Genomic DNA, 21,147 nt, shown 5'->3' on the forward strand with positions numbered 1-21,147 from the left:
GTGGGCTTAACCTCACAATGAGCCGTATCACTTTGTTTAAAATAAATAAATAAAAAGAAAAAAAAATTGATTCGTAGAATCACGATGATGACATTACTGCACGGAGTAGGATTCTCTCCCTTCTAAATTCTTTCGTCTCTCCTTGGAGGGAGAGAATCCTACTTCTTAATGCACCAATCAATCCAGGCAATCACGGCCTTAAAATTCTCGATTAGAAAATCATGATGAGTAATGAGACTTTATTATTACATGGTATAATTAAATACAAGGAATACTCACATAGAAGAGAAGATTACGATTTAATTACATACCAAAAAAGAAGATTACGGTATTATACTTTGTTTGTGTATGTATATAGCTGTACATGCGACTAGGTTAATAGCTCTCATTATTTCTCTCGAATTTTTTTATAAGGATCAGGAACATTAGCCACGTGGTATATTATTCCATGTGCTATAATATTGAGAAGTCGGTGCTCTGCAGTCTCATTCAAGTCTCAATTCCCATATTATAAATTTAACTAATGTATCTCAAATGATTTAGGGAAATATGAAAAGTACCTTGCGCCTATTTTTGTGTAGAGAAATGTTACAAGACTTCTCATGAATTTTCTGTTACCTTACAGTTTAGCATCAATTCTCGTGTCAGTATTATAAAATATTGTTGCAAAAAAAACATTAGCAACAAAGAATCCCTAGAGAATCTCACTTTCAAGAGAGTATCCTTAGTATTTCTCTTTGTATGCAGTTAATTGATTAAAGTCCAATAAATTAGAAGAATCCCTCGAATAAAAAAGTGGGGTTGTGGTAAATTTTGTTGTTGGAGGAAGTTGTAATGCAATGCAAGACTGAACCCATATATGTATGTCATGTGGCATACATCCACGTCTCCTTTTGTCCTTACAAATAAACCCTCCCTTCTCCTCCTCCTCCTTCCCCTCCCCCGCCCTCTTCTCTCCCTCTATAAATAAAACCCCCTCCCCGCTTTCCTCATCTCTCCTTTCATCCTCCCCCTCCTCCCCCTCTCTCACATTGAACCTCTCTCAGCCTCCCTCTCTCTCTTTCCCCACCCCCTTTCTCTCTCTCTCTCTCTGTGAAAACTCCTTTTATTTTTTCACCTGCATCCTGCTCCTTACTCGCGAGGTACCCCCCCCCCCCCCCCCTCTTTTTTTTTTTCTCTCTCTCTCTCTGAAAACTCCTTTTATTTCTTCACCTCCGTCGTGCTCCTTACTCGCTAGGCTAGGAAACTACAAGCTCTAGGCAACGAAGATTTCATTAGGTGAGTCTTTCTTTGCTTACATTCCCGTACTTTGATTTCATTATTATGTTCTCGCCTTTTTATTACGAAAAGAAAATCAAAACTGAAGACCTGAGTGCAAATTTAAATACCGTTAACCAACTAAACTATGAAACTTACAAAATTTTGTTATCAAATTTATTATTTATATTGTTTCGTGTATGTTTTGGTCTCGTAGAATGTTGTAATTCAAATTGGTGTTTGAACAATTTACTCGTTGATTTAATATTCTTTTTGTCTGTAGAAGCTTTGAATTTATTTTTTTTGCTCAATTATTTATTTAAAAGTCAAAGTTTTCGGTTTTTACGGTTTTTTTTAATGGAGAACTCAGCGGTCGAACAAGAAAGCGGTTGGTGGTCGTTTCGTCTGACCTTCACCTCCTAATCAATTTAATTGTATTACGGTCCTAATCAATTATTCGTTTGACCTCCAATTTTAAAATAGATCATAAATTTTGTTTATTTTTTTATTTTTTTTAAAGATTTCTAGGACGCAAAATTAAAGATTTGCTGGCAATATGGCCACAACATCTCTCTGGTATTTTCCCTTTATTTTAAAGTTTTAATATGATATAATATTAGTATTTTTTTTGTGTTATATATGTATACATATAGATTAGGATCCGGGACAACACATTTTTTACCCACATTTTAACACCTATTTTTAGGGTCTACTTTGTTATGTATTCCAGTGAACCGTCTATATTTTAATACATCATTAATAAATCATCCTTACAAAAAGTTAGACAAATATAAAATCATTAAGTCATTCATTTTTAATAAATAAAATAGACGAATAGGATTCTACAAAAAACATTAAATTTAATTCAATACTCATATATGATTTAGGAATTGGATGATTTTTGGAAGATATAATGTTTGAGGTAAAACATAAAAGATAGATGTTTGAATCATTGAAATACATTACGAATATGTCCAACAAATGTTTCTCATAATTATATTTGGCAGAGATGAAATTTGAAGTAAAGATCGACAGACGTGTGTCAAAATGTGTCTTTGAATTAGATTTATATATTAGTAGATTATTTGCATAAACAATTGATTGCTTGTGTTATTGTTTGTTTACATAAACAAATGCTTGCTTGTATTATTTGTATCTTGACTTTGTTAGCTAGCTTGTTCGATTTGCTAGTATACCCAGAACCGTTGGAAATTTAGAACAAGCATAATTTGTTTTATGTTTTTTCTATTTTATATTTATTGCATCTTTCATAGATGAATTATCTTGGAAGATTTTTTGTGGAAATTATTCTGGAAAAGATAGAGTATTAGCCCAGTTTTCTAGAATTTTTAGAACCTTATTCATAATTGAGGGGTTCTCAAGAGAATTCGGGTGTGAAAGAATGTTTAATTTGAGTAATGTTAATGGAGGCTCGAGTGACTACATTCCTAAATGTTGAGAAGATAGTAATGAGTTTTTAGGTATACTAACAAGGAAAGTAATTTTCACACATTATTTTTAGTTTTTTATATATTTATATTTAATTTTAATCCTTAATTTATTCAATTTAATGCTCGTAAAAAATAGGTGAGAAAATTATTTTGATGTTAACAACATGATTAGTTTTTCCACTTTGTCAAGATTTGTTTATGTGGGGTCCTAAGTGCTTGCTTTTTCTTTTTTTCTTTGAAGTCCTCTCTTTTCTCTTTCAAACATACTTTGAAAGGTCTGGTCTACGTATTTCACAACAGAATAAGGTTTGGTCGGTACTTCATCTGTAAATTATTGAAAGTGAGAATGCCAGGTAGAAAAATTAACACTTTGCATGTGTGCTTCATATAAAGTTTTGCTTCTTGAAACTATTATTTTTATTGTCAATTAATTGTATAAAGAATTCAACTCTTAAATTAGAACCAGTGAAGCTTCCTATAAGTTCTCATATGTTCTAGTTTCAATGTTTGAATATTTAAACATACAAGTCCCATTATTAGGTTTCTTTTCCTCAGTACAAAACGAAGAAACGCACATCATATGACCTACACGAAAAGCGTCGCACACAAAGTCATCTGAACTGACCAGCTTTTCACTTTTTAAATACAGAAATATTATTCCACAAGAACACTAGTGTTGTCGTCTAATTAGCTGCTAATATTATTTACAGCACTTTCATTTCACTTCCTGGTAGTTTCATTGTGACTTGGACAGTTCGTCCTATTCGACATGTCTGGTTCTAAATTCTGAATACTACAGCTGCCATTTTCTCTTCTCCAATCTTTGTTTTAGACGTGGCCTCTGTATACGGATCAGAATCCTCTCCTAAGCAAATGGTGGGGGTCCTCCTGACCAAGCTTATCGGACCGTTCAAATTTTATCTAACAGCTACAAACAGAGAGTTCCTCTAAAAATTATAATAATTGTAGCCGTTGGATAAAATTTGAACGATCCGATGGACCTAATCAGGAGGATCCTTACCATTTACTTAGAAAAGGATCCTGATCCTCTGGATACAACCAAAACGTACAAAGCTTGTCGATCCAGTCGACACGTTAAAGTTGTTCTATACATATATATATATATATATATATTTGCATCCATGGCTTTCCCCATATTTCCAACATTTGAACTTTAGGTTAGGAAAAGTCAAGGGTTCAAACCCTCTTTTAAAAAACAATTTATATGTAATTTTCTGAAACTTAAAGGGCCATGTCAGTTGAACATTAATTAGGAGTGGTCAATTGTTGCTTATTTGGATACACGTGTGTCCCACGGCAGTTTGGGAGTACATTTTCGTTATGTTCAGAACACAATCACGTAGAATTATCATTTAACTTCGTTTATAACACTTGAATTTGTTTTACTTTTAATTAATATATCTTATTAGTATGGCATATCAATTATGTCCATCACCCTTATTTAATCGTAAAAACATTACGTGACTTGTTTGCTTTTCATAAATGTTTAATGAAAATTTGTTTTAAGGCTTAATGTTCGTATGCCCCTAGAACTCAACACTAATTTCATATTGCTTTCTGAAATTTAAATATTATACTTAACTTTTTAAACTCAATTTTCACTTCACTTTGCAAGATTTCGTCAATTCCATCAATAAAATTTGTTAAATATCCTACATGGCCATGAGTGAAGCCCACTACAAGGCTATAACCCTATGTTATTTTATCAAAGACCTTTTTTATTTTGCATATTCAAATAATTGTATTTGGTTTGTTCAAGTCAGTTGATTATTGATCAAGTGGGTTTTGAGTCAGCTGAAGAACTTTAATAAACAAAAAAACGAATAAAGTATGTTCCCTGATTGATCTTGTATTAGTTAATTCAGTTGCAGCATTAGTAGTAGGAAGACGAAGGAAAACATCGATCATGCCGGGCCCTCCTAATAATTTAGGGGTTGTAAGAATTCGTATTTTGAAAATATTTGTTTAATTATTATTATTTTGAAAGAGCTATTATTGTGTTCCTTATATAATATATTTGCTTCCTATATGTCCATCCACACATTTATATGATTATAAGTAAACTTGGCCACTACGGTTGCAGCGACCTCCTATCGCTATAAATAGGGAGCTCTCTGCCCCCATTGCTTTTCCATAGTAAAAAGTAAGGCATCATGCAGTGCATGCATTTAGAGTGTCACGTGTAGAAAAGAAAGTAAGAGAGTTTAGGTGTCATAGGCTTGTCAAGGTTCTAGCTATCGATTGAGGTAAGTGGTTTATGTAATGTGTTCTAAAACTTCTTAGTTATGATACATGTAAAAACCATGAGCTATATCATGGAATTTTCTCTATTTTCAAGTCAAGCATGTTTATTTTGGAAAATTCCTTTCAGAGTTATTATATATCTGATTAGTGGATTGTTTAGGGAGCATGAGAACTTTTTGTTGCTTTATGATCTTAGGTATAAATGTAAACTGTACACGGAGACATCAGGGCAAAAAAAAACCATTAAGGGTCACTTGGTGAGTTATATTTGATGAAGGGTATAATGAACATGTACAGGAATGATGTGATGAAATTATGTGGTATGTGATGAAATTATGTGGTATGTGATTTTATATAAGTACTTTAATTTTTAGAGTGTGTAAAACTGCATTGCTTGATTGACATATTGCATATTTTATTCACTGGCCGGCGGTAGTTGTTGCTCACTCATCACCCTTTTATCTTATAGATGAGTTATTTAGCAATATATGGACTAGGCGAGCTGAGTTTGTGTTAGACTGGGACTTAAGGTTTTATTTCATTTTTGTACAATTGTAAGGTTTTGGGATTATATGTATAAGAAGATTTTATTTTTTTTCACCTTTACTTCAACATTTTTATTTTATCTACGCACTGAGCGGGGGTTAATTTTGTCACTAACCTCCGATCCGGGTGTGACAGGGGGTGTATCCAATTGAGATTCTAATCGATTTTAAAAGATTTTGAAATTCAAGTGTATTTAATTAAGATTTTAAATGCGATTGTCAAACACTGTTGGTTTTTAATCTTGATTTAATTGAGTATGTCAAAATTTGGTGATATTCAATCTTGAGTTTTTTAAAATGTTTCAAAATCTGGGTTTTAGTGGATTCTAGAATGAAACATATAAATACCAAAAGCCTTCACAAATCATACCTTTAAGGTTATGCCTCTAAAATTCATCGTGATTCCTCCCCCTACAATATATGAGATGGCTTGGATATGAACAGACTCTTCTTCTAAGCAGACATGTAAAGGTAACACGCCCAGAAATATACAGACTTCATTTTTTTCAATTCTTCTATCTTCGCTGTATGGTCAAATTTTTTTATTGTTTCTCTTCAAGGAAGGAAGACGACTAGTAATCAGCGATTTTCCTATCTTCTCCTCATGGCCAATTTATTTATTCTTTGTTTTGAGAGCCCTAAAATCTCAATTCAACTCAATCGAATTATCATCTTCAATTTCCTTGCCTGATATTATTTTTGTTTGTTTGTTCAATTTCCTTAATTACCTGATCTTGGTGTGCCATAATTAATCACCCAAATATATCTTGTACTCGCCAACACTACTCCCCTTCGTCACCATAGAAATCTTCCTTTCTTTTCTACTTTTCTTTTTATCATCTTCAATGTGATTTTTAGCATCCATTGGAGTATAATTCCATTAAAATTCATCAAAATCTCAAATTCCATGGGAGTCTATATTTCCATTAATTAGCTAGCCAGTAGTGATATTCTTATACCATGCATGGATGTTGTTTCACGTGTATTGCAGAGGACTTCAGAAACATGAACTGATCAACGTACGTACAAGTGTCCTACTCTTTCTAACCATGAACCTTTCAAGAAACATTCTTGAATTCGTTGGTTGTCTTCTTAGTTCGATCGCCCACGTAAGTTCTAGTATGTTCCGAGATTTTCAGTTGTTAGATTTTAGTTATTGGATCTTTAATGGTGTATAGTACACCAAAGTATATTAGAATCCTCGATTAATCATAGTTAAATTTATAGGATTTTCACTTGGCTAACATACCCAATTCTGCCAATTCTCGTCCAATTTTTCCCTAAAAAGTACACTGTATCGTTCTCCTTGAATATTTGATTTTGATCATGTATTTGCACTGCGTATTCTCAGATTTTTTTTTTTTTTTGGTTGAAAACAACTGTACTAATTAGTACTGTAGTCATATTATTATGAAACAGATATAAGTTAACAATTTATAATATGATTCGATACCTATCAGTTAGGTAGTAGTTCAGTTGGAATGAGGCAAGATGATAGTTAGGGTAGGTTCAAAAAAACCAACCATATATTTTACAAAAAAAATCGTTTTATATACATGTGGTGTCATCATCTGAATCAGCCAGATTGATGACTCACCCTGGGACAAACCCTTTAGGTTTTACATGTAACGTCGTGTCACCAAATCTAATTATTCAGACACTAAATCGGTCCCCTTGTTCTTGTTTTGTTTGTTTTGTTGTTGTTTTCTCCACGAAAAGATGTTGTCGATCACTTGAAAATGACATTATGTAGCTCCTTTTGAAAAGAAAAAGGTGTTTTAACCGGAAACGACCTTAATCTTTTTAAATTATACCTTAATCTTTTAATTATACACGCATATTAATATTTAATTTGATCATTCTGTTCTAGCACGCTGAAATTAGCTACACCACCTGGTAAAAGCTACACAAGTACTTTCAAATTAGCCTAATTAATTAAGAAATCAGTTTTTGACCGTATTTAATTATCCTCGTATCTTGCTTTTCGTGTGAAAATATGACCATACTAATTGTTTAGCAATTCAAATGAGAACTATTTGTTTCAAACTAGTTAAGCACGCCAACGACATTCTAAATAATATTTTTTTCAATATTCGGGAAGATGGTTCCCTTTTTAGTCTTAGGATTTTACTAATATCTTTACAACTTCTTTTGATAATAAACTGCATCAAGAAAAGGTTATTTGATAAACCGGGATGGGCCGTGGATTGTGCCAGGTCCTGTCATCCAATGATAACAAAGTCTTATCTTATTAAGTGGGATCGACCGCATGAATTATAAAACGTCACTGCCTTGAGTTTTATGTCAAGTCTTCTATTAGTTCCAAGTACTTCATGTCTTTTCTTAAAGTCTTATTCCAAATCTTCTTAAGTTTTCCTCTACCTCTTTTGTCCCGAACCTTTATCTCATAATTGCATCAGCTAAACGGAGCACTTGAAGCTCTTCAATTCAAGTCCTGTCATATGTCAAAATAAAAAAGGAGAGGATAACGCGAATGACTTTGACCTAATAGGTGGCAAAAAGAAAAACATTGTCTTGCTAGAAGCGAAAGGGTTCTGGACCCAGGAAAAGCTAAGAGGATCTCAGTTTCCTTAGCTTATACAACTATGTTTTAAGACCATATAAAGGAATTCAGTTCATCTATTCTTTGTAATTTCGAATTGTTTAATTTTCTCTACCTCATAAACTTGTTAAAAATGGTAAAGTTTGGTTTATATACTTGTGTGACACTCTTTCTTATATATAGCCTCATCATATTTTCGTTTGGGATTGTGCGAGAATAGGTGAACATGACAAACTCAGCGAAGCTGAACCAGACAATGGGACTCCAAAGGTCATCAACTTCCAATAAGCAAAAGGTGCAACCCATCACGAAAGTAGTTAAGAATGACGAGAACAGTGTCGATCTTTCCTTAGCATCAATCACCTCAAACTTGCATGATATTTCTACCCCTAATGGACCAATCTCCTCAGATTTAGCTTATAATTCATGGGTGGTACGTTTTAGCCATTTGGACTGAGTTGATGATGATCTTATGACAATGCTTACTATATACCATTGTTTTCATTATCTCTCTTCTTTTTTATTTTATAATTTTTTTTTTCGGGGGCTTATATGTTTAGGTCGAGCACCCTTCTGCATTAGGCTCATTTGATTGGATGATGAAAGCAGCAAAGGGGAAGCAGGTGGTTGTTTTCCTAGACTACGATGGGACCCTTTCACCAATTGTTGATGATCCTGATCGTGCCTTCATGTCTGATGAGGTACAATCTTTAATTTTCTTGATAACAAGATTCCTATCTTTACACGGCTCAATCCACCCTAATGATATTGACTATGTTCCATATGCCGGCAGATGCGCGCAGCAGTACGGGAAGTTGCCAAGTATTTTCCAACGGCAGTAATTAGTGGAAGGAGTAGAGAGAAGGTAATGAATAAGTCTAACATTATGATCTCAAGAAAATTTGAGATATTCATCAATAAACAATGTGTTGCACATAAAAGATTTTTCTCATTTAATTTGGTTCTACAGGTAAAAGAATTTGTACAGTTAAGTAATGTATATTATGCTGGAAGCCATGGGATGGATATATTGGTCCCATCAGGGCCACTAAATCCCTGTGATGCCAAGAACCACACAGCAGCCATTGATAAAAAGGTCAGTGATCACTGATCAGTGTGTGTTCTTCTAGTTCTATGGACTGGCGCAGCATACCCTAATATATGTGTGTGTGTGTGTGTGTGTGTGTGGCTTGGTCAATAATAACACAGTAGTACTATTAACGTTGCAGGAGAGTGACGTTCTCTTTCAACCTGCTAAAAGATTTCTGCCTGCAATCGAAGAGGTTAGCTAACAAGAAATTAAATGTGCCTTGTGTTTAGTTGGACATACAGAATTCAGATGCGCCTGTGTTTTTTACACAAGAAATTTCATGTACATTTTAATTGGAACTGCAGATACGAACACTATTAGAGGAGATAACCAGGAAAGTAGAAGGTGCTAGGGTAGAGGACAACAGATTCTGCATTTCTGTTCATTTCCGCAAGGTCCGGGATGAGGTAATTAAGAACATTCAAATTAGCTCTCTATCATTTGAATCCTGTATTTGATCTTCATTGATTTGATAAGTGATGTATGTACAATTGTAGGATTATGACATATTAGAAGCAAAGGTGAAGTACGTACTTCAAAACTATCCTGAATTTCATCTCACCTTGGGCAAAAAGGTAGGGTATATATAAATTTCCGAAGTAAATTCTTCCTTTTAATAAGTTATAACATGCGTACATATTGTTTTAGGCTAAATAACCAAAATGGTTTCTGAAATTTGCATAACACATCACTTTGATACCTAAGACTGAAAATCAATAGAAATGATCCCTAAGATTGTCCAACATCCATCATTTTGGTCCTTCCATTAAAAACTCTGTTAAGTGTCCCAGGGCCCTTAGTCGGAAGTTTGTGCAATTTTCAAAGTTTCGTAACTCAATCATTTCTTAACCAAATTCGACCCATAATATATAAAAATGAAGATAGGAAAGTGCACAACAAGATTATACCTATTTGGAATCCCAATGGTTGCCAGAGATGGTCGAAAAATAGCCTGAAAAGTGACTAGTCCGGGGGAAAACCAGAAAACTCGCTAGAAACTAGGTAAACTTTAAACGTTCATAACTTCTTCAATACTCAATGAAATCGAGTGATTCAAAAACGAAAATCATACTTCTCGATGAGACGAAGAGAATGGTACCTTTCTTGATGGCTAAATATCCGTGTTTTGGCTGAAAAACGGCTCGAAATTGGCTGTCTTGGTCTTGAGTTAGCCATTTCAAGCCATTTTCCGGCCAAACCACAGTGAGTTAGCCATCCAAAAAGCTACCATTGTCTTTGGCTCATTGAGAAGTATGATTTTCATTGTTGAATCACTTGATTTCGTTGAGTATTAAAGAAGTTATGAACGTTAAAAGTTTACCCAGTTTCCAGCAAGTTTTCCAGTGTTTCCACGGACCAGTCACCTTTCAGGCTATTTTCCGGTCATCTCCGGCAACCATTGAGCTTCCAAATGGTATAATCTTGTTGTACACTTTACTATCTTCATTTTGATATATTATGGGTCGAATTTGGTTAAGAAACGATTGAGTTACGAAGCTTTGAAAATTGCCCAAACTTCCGGCCAAGAGCTCCGGGACACTTAACGGAGTTTTTAACGGAATGACCAAAATAATGGATGGTGAACGGAATGACTTCATGTGCATCTTTATATATTCAGGTCTTGGAAGTACGGCCATCCATAGAATGGAACAAAGGTCATGCCCTAGAATATATACTTGACACTCTTGGATTCAGCAGTTCCAGTGACGTCCTCCCGTTGTACATTGGGGACGACCGGACTGATGAAGATGCTTTCAAGGTACGTACGACATAGTACTGTTTGACTCATTTTCATACTTGCAGTTAGTTTTGTGGATTAATACTAGCTACTTGTTGCGCATACATGCAGATGATACGAAGTAGAGGACTAGGGTTTCCGATAATTGTGTCTTCAACCCCGAAGGATACCAAAGCTTGCTATTCCCTGCACGATCCATCAGATGTTTTAACTTTCTTGTTGCGGCTTGCAAGGTGGAGAAAAGCGTCTTCTTCTAGCAGGTCACTTGCTCAAATTTGGGGTCCTGGAAATTTACCTAGATCAGTTAATTAACTAGATTTGTACATAAACATTTAAGAAATATTATTAGGATTAAGGTCAGTATTTGTTATGGCCTTAACAACCCAAATATATATAGCTAAGTTATCGGTCGATGAAAATGAAGGAATGGGGTTCCTTTTAGTCTTTGGAGAAGGCATAGAGTTTCACTGCTATGTTTTAGTCTGTTTAGGTGAAACTCTGGCCCATACCCATGCATTTAACATATATATATATATATATATATATATATATATATATGATATGTATGTGTGAATGTATGTAATTTACAGCTTTTTTTTAACGTGTCTGGTGTGTGATGTATCATGAAATATTGTGAATGTACTTGTTAATATTGGAGCATTTTCATGGTACATTTTTATCTATACATTTAACGGACATTTAACAGAAAAATCACTTTTGAATTAAATTTGTTAAAGGATTAAACTACATGATTTAAATCCTAATTTTTTTTTACCACGCAAACTATTTTCCAATTACCTTATCACTATGAGGACTGTTTATCTAATTTTGGCCTTCAGCTAAATGGGGGCTTTAGTAGTGACTTGGAATCCTTGAAGGCTTAAGGAAATATTGGGTCTTGACTCATCATAAAACAAGTTGACATGTTCTTTTCTATTTTTTGTTAATTAGAAAGAATGAATTATTGAATTAAGTTGACCAAATAATGAGAAATTGGTTACATGATTAGCAACAACTATTACAAAACATAGTGTCCTACTTAAAAGGGATTATCCTATATATCACATCTCACCGCACATGCCAAAAGCAGAAGATAAGAACGAATAATAAGACTAGTAAAAGAGAGAGAGAGACAGAGAGCGAGAGAGAGATTCATGACTAGGGAAAGGAGACTAAGTCCTATGGTGGCTTATACTCGACATGATTTTGTATGAAGTTTCACTAACGTCGGATACAAAAACTTTCAGTGACGATACAGCGGGCTGGCTAATTCAAAAATTTAGTCTAAATCTTTAAAAATTTATAAAATAGATAACTATAACAAAACGTTAATCTAATTGATTAATCATGTCCCGTCTCAGTCACAAAACATATGCATCTACAATATTCTAGTTTACTTTCTCAACATTCTCAACCACATTTACCAGCTTTTATTTCTTTTACAAGAAGATAAGGGGGGAAAAGACTTCAAACTCCTAATTCCTGTAAAAAAAAAAAAAAAAAGATCCTCTTTTGAGCAATGTCTTTGAAGATGAATCTTTTGAATAGGTTTGTAGCAGAATAACTTTCAGTTATTCCTTAGTTTAGTGATAGAAACATGTTGATAAAATGTTGTGGCCTATTTTACTGAAGGGGTGCCACAAAGAGAGAGAAATGGAGAATGACTTGAGTGTGTGCTATTCCTCATGTCTTATGCCTTTATTTATAGTAAGCCAAAGAGGATTCTTTTCTTTGCAAATAATACAATCATAGAGCGATAATATCTTCTAGTATTTTAAATACAATCTCCTAATAAATTACATAATCATACATATTCTAAAATTTATGTCACAACACTCTGCCTTAAATGTATAACTACTCTCAAGTAGATAGTCATCAAATCTTCTGACAAATATTGTTGAATTATTTTGGAATTATACATGTTTTGATTTGAGCCTTTTGCAATTTGTATAATGGTGGATCGCGGATCCCATGCTTAGATATTAATGTTGGACAGTTCATAGAAGACCCGATTCAGGGTTCTTCCAAAACTTATTCAATTAATTTTGACAAAAAAAAATTATTCAATTAAGAAATTGATTAAATACAAAGATCGACAAAATAAAGTGCACATTTTGTAACTTTTCTTGGGAAATTGATTAAATATAAAGATACAAATCGTACAGAGGCAAAGAAAATACTAATGGAAATTGACAAGGCCTCATCTTTGCACTTTGCACCAATGGTCATTAATATAAATAAAATAAGAGGCTATAAAAAATTTGAATCTTAATAAAATAATTAGTTTATGTCTTAGTGGCGGGCTGGTGGCTGCTGCCTTGATGCACTTGTGACTGGAGAAGCTGATTAGTTCTTAAATATATAATTATAAATTTCATTATTTGTCATACTGCATACCAATAATTTCTAATTAACAATTAAGGAAAGAATTAAGAACTGATGCTAAAAAAAATTAAAAAAAAATAAATAAAGGAAAAAATTGATGCTCCACCTTTGTGAGAGTACGGATCGATCACTATCAACCATCGTTTGTTTCTTGCTAGCTAATTTCAAAATCCCCAGAATCCAGTATTTGCATACAGTACCAACTACCAAGCTAGCCAGTTCGATATATTAATTAATTTGGTGAGTTCTTATGCACAAAACCACTTAATTATTTAAATGAATGAAGCACAGATCCACCGAAAAATTAAATAAATAAGAAGAGCCATTTGCATAAATTGCTCCATCGTGCTCTAATTCAAATTATATAAAATACACTTAGCGGATGTACATAACGCTATCTTATTCCTCATATTTAATTTTTTTTGCCTTATATATAATTAATGTTGTAAACCTTAATTAGTTTTGTAAACCTTGCCGACAAGGATCTAGATATTTTGGCCACCATTTTATTGGGACGAAGCGCTAATCTATGAATAATGTAATCTTTAATTTCTTACAAAAATCTCATATACTATGTTATTAAACGACTACTAAGGTCATGTTTACCTACGCAAAATAAAGATTAAAATTAAATACTTGAAAATTAGGATCAGATCAATTAGGGGGGAGGGAGTGAAGTTAGTTAATTCAATTCTCTCTACTTTCCTTATTTCTATGTTCTTCGATTTCTGTTAAGTAAGCGTATTCTAAATTAATTAATTAGATTACACATCAAATAAAAATATATATAGGACTTGCACTAGTAGTACTCTAAAATGTATACATTTAGAAATGATTCCTTGCTCGACCGAAAAAAAAGAAATGATTCCTTGCGTTGCTCAAAACAATAATGCATGGATATAAATGGTCTCTATTTGCTGCATGTTTGACAGGTGTCCTCTCGAAGATGATATAGTGCTCTAGCTAGCTAGCTACACTGCACAAATGGATTCAAGCAATACTAAAGGCTGATTTGGTATTATCGTGTTTTGAAAAGAAAAAAAAAATATTTCTACTGTGCTGTGAGAATAAGTAGCTGTGAAATAAAGCAACAGACTGTTTGGTAAACTTTTTTGTAAAAGTGCTTTTGAAAGAAAAAAAATCAGTATTATAGTATTTGATAAACTTTTATGTAAAACAGATGTGAAAAAAAACTAGGTTTTGCAGCTTTGTGTTTTTAGCTTTTTTTCATCCAAAACTGTGAAAAAAAAAACTGAAACTGAATGTTTACCAAATATAAAAAAGCTCCCAGTTTTTTTTTATAACCATTTTTTTCAGAATCACTTCAGTACTAAACTAGAGCTAAGTCTTCATGTCCTTGGAATTTAGAATCTGACAAGTGTCACTCAAGGTAAGGAAGTGAGTACAGTCCTGCACGCATGGATAATTGGATATGGGTTGCCCTAAATGGCTACAACGTTCTCCTACAAACACAACCAGTATGTTGGCCCTAATGCAGTAAACAAGATATATCTGATGATAAACTAAACAGTATAATTTATTGAACTTGTCCCAAAATCAAGCCCACGTTAATTTCCCAAATCTTCAGTGGAAATGCAGTAGAATTTCAAGTCAATTATGCTCCCTCGTTCTGAGTTTGATGCACGAAATTGAAAAAAAAAACATGAATGATTATCTAATTTAAAGCTTTGGGAGGACATATGTTATTTAATTGTGGCTAGATATGAGCTGAAATACCTTTAGCCTTTTCGGGACCCAATAAAGATTAGTCATCCCTTTGGGGTGTGGATACTTCAGGCGTCGGGGAAAAAAAACTTCTTGTACTTAAGTGAGACAAATACAACTAAGCCAGAAGATAATTGGTAAATAGATTGGAAATTGTTATTAGCATTCCAAAAATCTTATTCTACACTCCAAACTTTCTATATTAAGAAAGAAAAATACATTTGTGAGGAGTGTATAATGAGATTTTTAGAGTGCTAATAACACTTTCCAATAGACTTTATCATTTAAGTGTCTTAGTTAAAGCTATTAAATTGTTTTGTGTCTGGATACGAACACTTTTTACTTAGCTTTCAGGCTTCCCATTTAGGCATTAGGATTTGGTGCTTAGACTGTATTGGTAATAAGTAAGACAAAGTCATGAGTATGACCACTGTTTGTCGAAATTAAGCTGCTAATCACACGCGAAAGCACATTACTGGGTGATTGTGTCTCTAAAGCAGAACTCATGCAATGATTCGATACATTTAGGAAAAGGATCCTCCCGTGATCTCATCCGTTCATCGTACATCGTGCGATCAGAAATTATTTCAAAATTTAAAATTTAAAATTAAATATGAATAGTAATTGACAAAAATTAACCGTACGATATACAATAAACATGTGAGATCACGGGATCCTAGGATCCTTAAAAAAAGGATCCGGCGAAGACACACTGACACACCCCGACCGAGATTAGGGCGTGCTGGCCATCACACGAAGGTGACGTAGCCATGTGCACGTGCGGAAGCTAATAAGATAGTAATATAAAGTACGAATAATTAAAAACTAACTAGCATACAATGTACTAATACAAGTGCTAGCGTGTGAGTCACAAATTCAGAGCAAATCTACAGCAGTCCAAAAGAAAATATGCGACAATAGTACACCCGAAGGTGACCCTACTATGATGGGTGTCTGTCAGAAGTGCCGGAAAAGCCCTCTGGGAAACCACCGGAACTGCTACTCAACTAGAACCTGGAGGGGCGCAAAACAAAAGCGTGAGTGGGCAAAAACAAATCTTTCGAAAACCATTTACAAAATACTTTCTAACCCCTCGCCGTAAAACCTGTATACTTCCCAGAAAATATATATACGCATAATACATATGTCAAACATGCTCAAATAATATGCCATGCCGAAATCTCATAATGATATGCAAGTGCCCAGGTATAATCATGATCATAACATATAATCTGGTAGCCGGAGTCACCTAACGTGACCTGTACGGCTGCATATAGAGCTCAAATCTCAATCTTAATATCTGAACCTGCCCACGAGTCGGAATCACCTAAAGTGGTCTGTACGACAGGCCTGGGTGTAATACATATATACGCTCTAGTGCTACGATCACGTGAAGGCTGTGCGAATAATCGCGGGTCACCTACGAGTCGGAACCACCTATAGTGGTCTGTACAACAGGACTGTGCACCTAACTTGGATCCAAGCTGAGCGTGTGGTGCGGGAGGTGAACATCACGTGAAGGACTGTGCCCTACTCTGGGCGGGAGCACTAACACCGGGGGTGCAGGTTATGAGCTCTCTAACTATCTCAAACCACTACTGAAACATAAACGAGCATAACGCTTACCTGACACTTACCTGTGCATCCACGGCACCCAATATGCATATGTATATGTATATGCAACTACTAACATAACCAACGATGCATGAATGACGATAATGTAATGCATGGCATAAACTAATAAACATTTATTCAATTTCTGGGAAAAAATATAGTATATAGGTATATACGGAAAACCAAAAGCCCACTCACTGGTATGTGGAAGGGTCGTAGCCCCCCTGCCTCGCGTGTGCACGCTCGTCCTCGGGGTACGTGTCACCTATATGCGAAATAGCTATAAAAACGTTAACTTTAAAGCACATAACCTAACTTTCGTAATAACTTCTCATACAATGCTCAATTTGGACAAATGAATATACCAACGTGCTCTACACAACCTCAGGATCACAACCATATTTTTAGAAAAATTTTCCTCCGCCGCACGTGCCTGGCACGCTGACGGCGTCAACTGACGCCGTTAGGAATATTCCGTCAGTTTTGACAGATTCCGTTAACGGCGTCAGGAATATTCCGTCACCTTCTCCGGCGAACCTCCGGCGAGGCGACGGCGCCGGAAAACTGGAAAAACTTCCCACCGTGTTTTCTCACTCGTTTTTCAACCATTTTTCATGATTTTTGCACCAAATTGAAGCCTAGGACTAGTAGAACACATCTAAACAAGTTTTAAGGGCTAAAAATCACGCAATCATACCTGTCCACACAATCCAAAAACCGGCCAACTTCGAACCAAGCTATTCCGACGTCCAAATTCGTCCAACGAAGTACTCCGATGCTCCTTAGGACCTCACTAAGACATCTATAAGCTTCAAAATTCCAAAAACAAGCTAGATTAATGTTTGCATGAATAGTGCTCAAAACGGACATCGTCGAATCGACGTGAAAACGACGGATTTCTTACCTGAAAATGGTATGGTTACACTCGCACGAGCCTCACGAGTTCAAAGATGTAATTGGTTCCTTCGATCTGTGACGATTTGGTGTGGTTGTGTGTTAGTCCGTACGTACACAGTGAAAAGGGAAGGGAAATGGGAACACGGGAGAGACAGGGAGGAAGGCAGAGAGAGAGGGAGTGTGAATGTGTGTGTGTGTGGCCCAACACATGCCAACACCACACAAAACAACCAAACAACATGACGGAAATGAACTAGGGGCAAATTCGTCATTTCACACGTACGTTAATAATCTCGGGACGGGATGTCACACACACGGGACCCATTGGTGTGCATAAACCCGATTAGGTAACTAATTATAATTCATACCAACGTTAATTTGTTAACTGTTGTAATTAGATGACAGTTCAAAATAATATCCCTCGTACTTCTTTTTTTCCAGATAATTGCAAGTTAGCAAAAACACCCGATAGAATTTGGTATTTTTTTTTTTTTTTTTTGTATGACAAACTATATAATGTTTTACAAATATATTTTTGTAATGAGATAATACATTTACAAGGATGATGCTAAAGAGGATATCTTTTTAGATCACGTGATATGATGATTTATGGTTGAATTTTTTCTTTAAACCAATAAAAATAAAGTCCAATTATCAACCGTCACATCATGTTATTTACAAAATGGTCGAAAAATATTATCTCCATAACATTTTTCCATTTACAATAGAGTTGCACCATCACAATGACGCCACATGAATAGTCCGGAATACTATCATGTAGCTGGCCTTCTTATTTAATGTAAGTTTTTTCTCATTACAATGTAGTCATTAGTCAGAATTAGCTTTTAGGAATTAAAATCATCACAAACATATTTCATCTTTTGGTCTGTGTGGGGAAATTTTTCAGTGAGTTTGGAACGCGACATGGTACATTATTTGTCATTGTATAACTGGATAAAAAAAAATTATTTTATTTTAAGTGTCCTTTCAATTACGTAATTGCATACAGTATATTATCACGTGTCTCGGATACGCCGAAAAATTTATGGTATGTGTTAGCTAAATATGACGTCTACACCTAAACCAAAAGCTAATTGATATTCTTTTCTGCATTCATAAGTTTTGGTTTATTGGTTTACCATTTTATGTCATGTCACTTTCATACGAAAATTAAGCTCAATTAAGAATGAAATAAATTTCATAAAAGTCAGACAAGATAGTTTTAGTTTTTACCGACAATGGTTGGTTGAATACAAAGATGTAAGCCAACCCAATGGATTAAACCCATGCCAAAGAATCCAGACAATCAAATATTTTCGGGCTTTTTATTTAAAAAGGTTCATGTGTAAAAAAATTTTAAAAGATGAGTTAATTTGACAAAAATTCTCTCAATTATGGAGATTTCTCACAAAAAATGTTAAAATAATTGACGGTAGACACCTTCAAGAAACACTTATATCAATTAAAATCTCAAAGACCATAATAAGGAGTTATACAAATTTTTAAAATTATTTTGAATAAAAATCTTTATTTTAAAATAAATTTGGCAGTTCATAATCTCACACACAACCCATGACCATATTTAATTTTTCTGGTCTGACCCAGACCCATGACCCCTATTAATTTCCTCACGTAAATTACGACCATAACCCATCTTTTTATCCTCACCTGCACGTGTAGGGATGCAGCAAGCAGCTCACCTTCCGCTCACACTTTGCCGAGTAACGGAAGCCTCCCCTCCACACAACCCCACGCTCTCGTTTAGAGCGTGATATGGACTCCATGGTTCCGCCTTTCTCAGTAAGAATGTGCGCGCCGTGTGCTTCGAATCCCCACGTGCATTCATGCACGTCGGAAATGGACAGCTGCTTTCGGGCCCGCGGGACCCATCTCATAAACAAATAACGATAATAGAGAATATGGAAATCCTTTTCTAGAGATTCGGAGAATCTTGTAATCATCATCGTTCATCGTAAATCGTACGGTTATAAATTATTTAAAATTTAAAATAAAATATAAATAGTATTTAACGAAAACTGATCGCATGATGTACGATAAAATGTCATAATCACATATCCTGCAAAACCCCAAGTTCCAGAGAATATTTGAGGCACCTGCTTAAAATAATAAAGAAAAAATTAAAAAAAAAAAAATTATAAGAGTAATTAAGATTTAATACTACTCTAAAGAGTGCCTTGACCTTTAAGTTTTTGGTTGAGTTTCAATTACTTAAGAAAACAAAACCAAAATAATATTATTCCAAAAGTCAAAGTTCTCTATTTTCGTCCGTGCAATGAACATTTATATGTCCGATTAAATTAACGAATTTGTAGTTTAAATAGTTGGAAACGTTTTTGCGTTTGAAATTTTGTATTCGATTATTTGGTTCTTTCGTAAGTGCAATGAACGTTGCGTTGTTTTCAAAATTCAGATTAATGATCTTCGTTGGAGTGTAATATAAAAACAAGAATAATTACACATATATTCAAATTGTAAGACTATATTTTGGAGAAATACTAAGTTTTTTATTTATTTCAGAGATGAATAAAATTTATTTACGTGACATGTAATGTCATGATTGTTTTTTCAATTGCTATTACAGTGATAATTTTATATCTCTAAAATTGAAAGATGAGTCTTTATTTCTTTATTTATATTGTTTCTTTCTCTCTCTTCATTTTTTTTCTTTGTCATTTTCTTTCTCTCTCCTCCTCCTTACCTTTATCTCTCAGACAAGAATTGTCTGCCGTCCTACTTTCGGTGCTCTCCTGTTTGTGTGGTCACGGTTAAGCCACATCAACATTTTATATTACTATTCATTTTTGTCTTATTATCTCTATAAAAAAAAAACAATATAAAATGTTGACGTGGCTTAACTGTGATCACACAAAACAGAAGGACACATAAGTGGAAGGGCAGACAATCCTTGTCCTTATCTCTCTCCCTCTTCTATCGCCCTCTCTCTCTCTCCCCCTCATCCTCCTTATCTTTTTTCTCTCTCTCCCTCTTTCTTTCTCCTCCTCCATCTTCTTCGCCATTCTCTCTCTTATTTTTTCTTATCTTACAGAAGTGCATGAATTATGAACTAATCTTGTAGAAGTGCAAAAATATTTTCACAGATCTAAAATCAATTTGAAGTTTTTATAGATGATGTCAGTCTATAGTTTTGGCTTTGTTAAGTAATAAGTCTATTGGGGGCACGATTGGAATTTTCAAATTTTCGTTTACTTGTTTTTGGACTAAGTTTATCGGAATTCAAACTTTTATCTTTCCTTAGAATAATACAAAGCTAGTGAAGTTGTATGAAATATATTTGAGTGTTTGTCTTAAAGCTCCCATAAAAATATATAGCATAGTACATAAGACCATTGGTGTTATCCATTATTCCTTCAAGGCCATGTGACCCTAACTCTTTAGGGCAAGGGCCACTATAAGCTAAACAAAAGCAATATACTTTATTTATTGTAAGAATCAAACTAGTAAATGACCTTTAATTCATTATTCAATTGAATGGAGTGAGATTCTCTTCTCTCCTATTACCATCTATTTCCATTCTATCATCTCACACTTTATTTTATTTTATTTTTTATTCTCTATATATAAAAAGTTTAAAACAA

General features: G+C 34.4%; 1 protein-coding gene across 3 annotated transcripts; it reads left to right on the forward strand.

The window, feature by feature from the left end:
• The first annotated feature begins 1,151 nt into the window (after positions 1-1,151).
• On the forward strand, positions 1,152-11,457 carry LOC137721535 (putative trehalose-phosphate phosphatase C). Of its 3 annotated transcripts, none has more exons than XM_088700695.1 (10): positions 1,152-1,278; positions 8,302-8,514; positions 8,642-8,782; positions 8,875-8,946; positions 9,052-9,177; positions 9,311-9,364; positions 9,477-9,578; positions 9,669-9,746; positions 10,790-10,930; positions 11,021-11,454. In XM_088700695.1, the coding sequence occupies exons 2-10, from the start codon at positions 8,308-8,310 to the stop codon at positions 11,219-11,221; spliced, it is 1,122 nt and encodes a 373-aa protein (XP_088556821.1). In that variant the 5' UTR covers positions 1,152-1,278; positions 8,302-8,307; the 3' UTR covers positions 11,222-11,454. The 3 variants fall into 3 exon arrangements, with proteins under 3 accessions (XP_088556821.1, XP_088556855.1, XP_068316729.2); XM_088700729.1 differs by lacking the exon at positions 1,152-1,278 and adding an exon at positions 5,939-5,989 and having other exon boundaries at positions 11,021-11,457; XM_068460628.2 differs by lacking the exon at positions 1,152-1,278 and having other exon boundaries at positions 8,308-8,514; positions 11,021-11,455.
• Positions 11,458-21,147: the final 9,690 nt, after the last annotated feature.

This window comes from Pyrus communis, chromosome 1, assembly GCF_041283825.1.
Source record: "Pyrus communis isolate YQ-2024b chromosome 1, ASM4128382v1, whole genome shotgun sequence".
Classification (NCBI taxonomy): Eukaryota; Viridiplantae; Streptophyta; class Magnoliopsida; order Rosales; family Rosaceae; genus Pyrus; species Pyrus communis.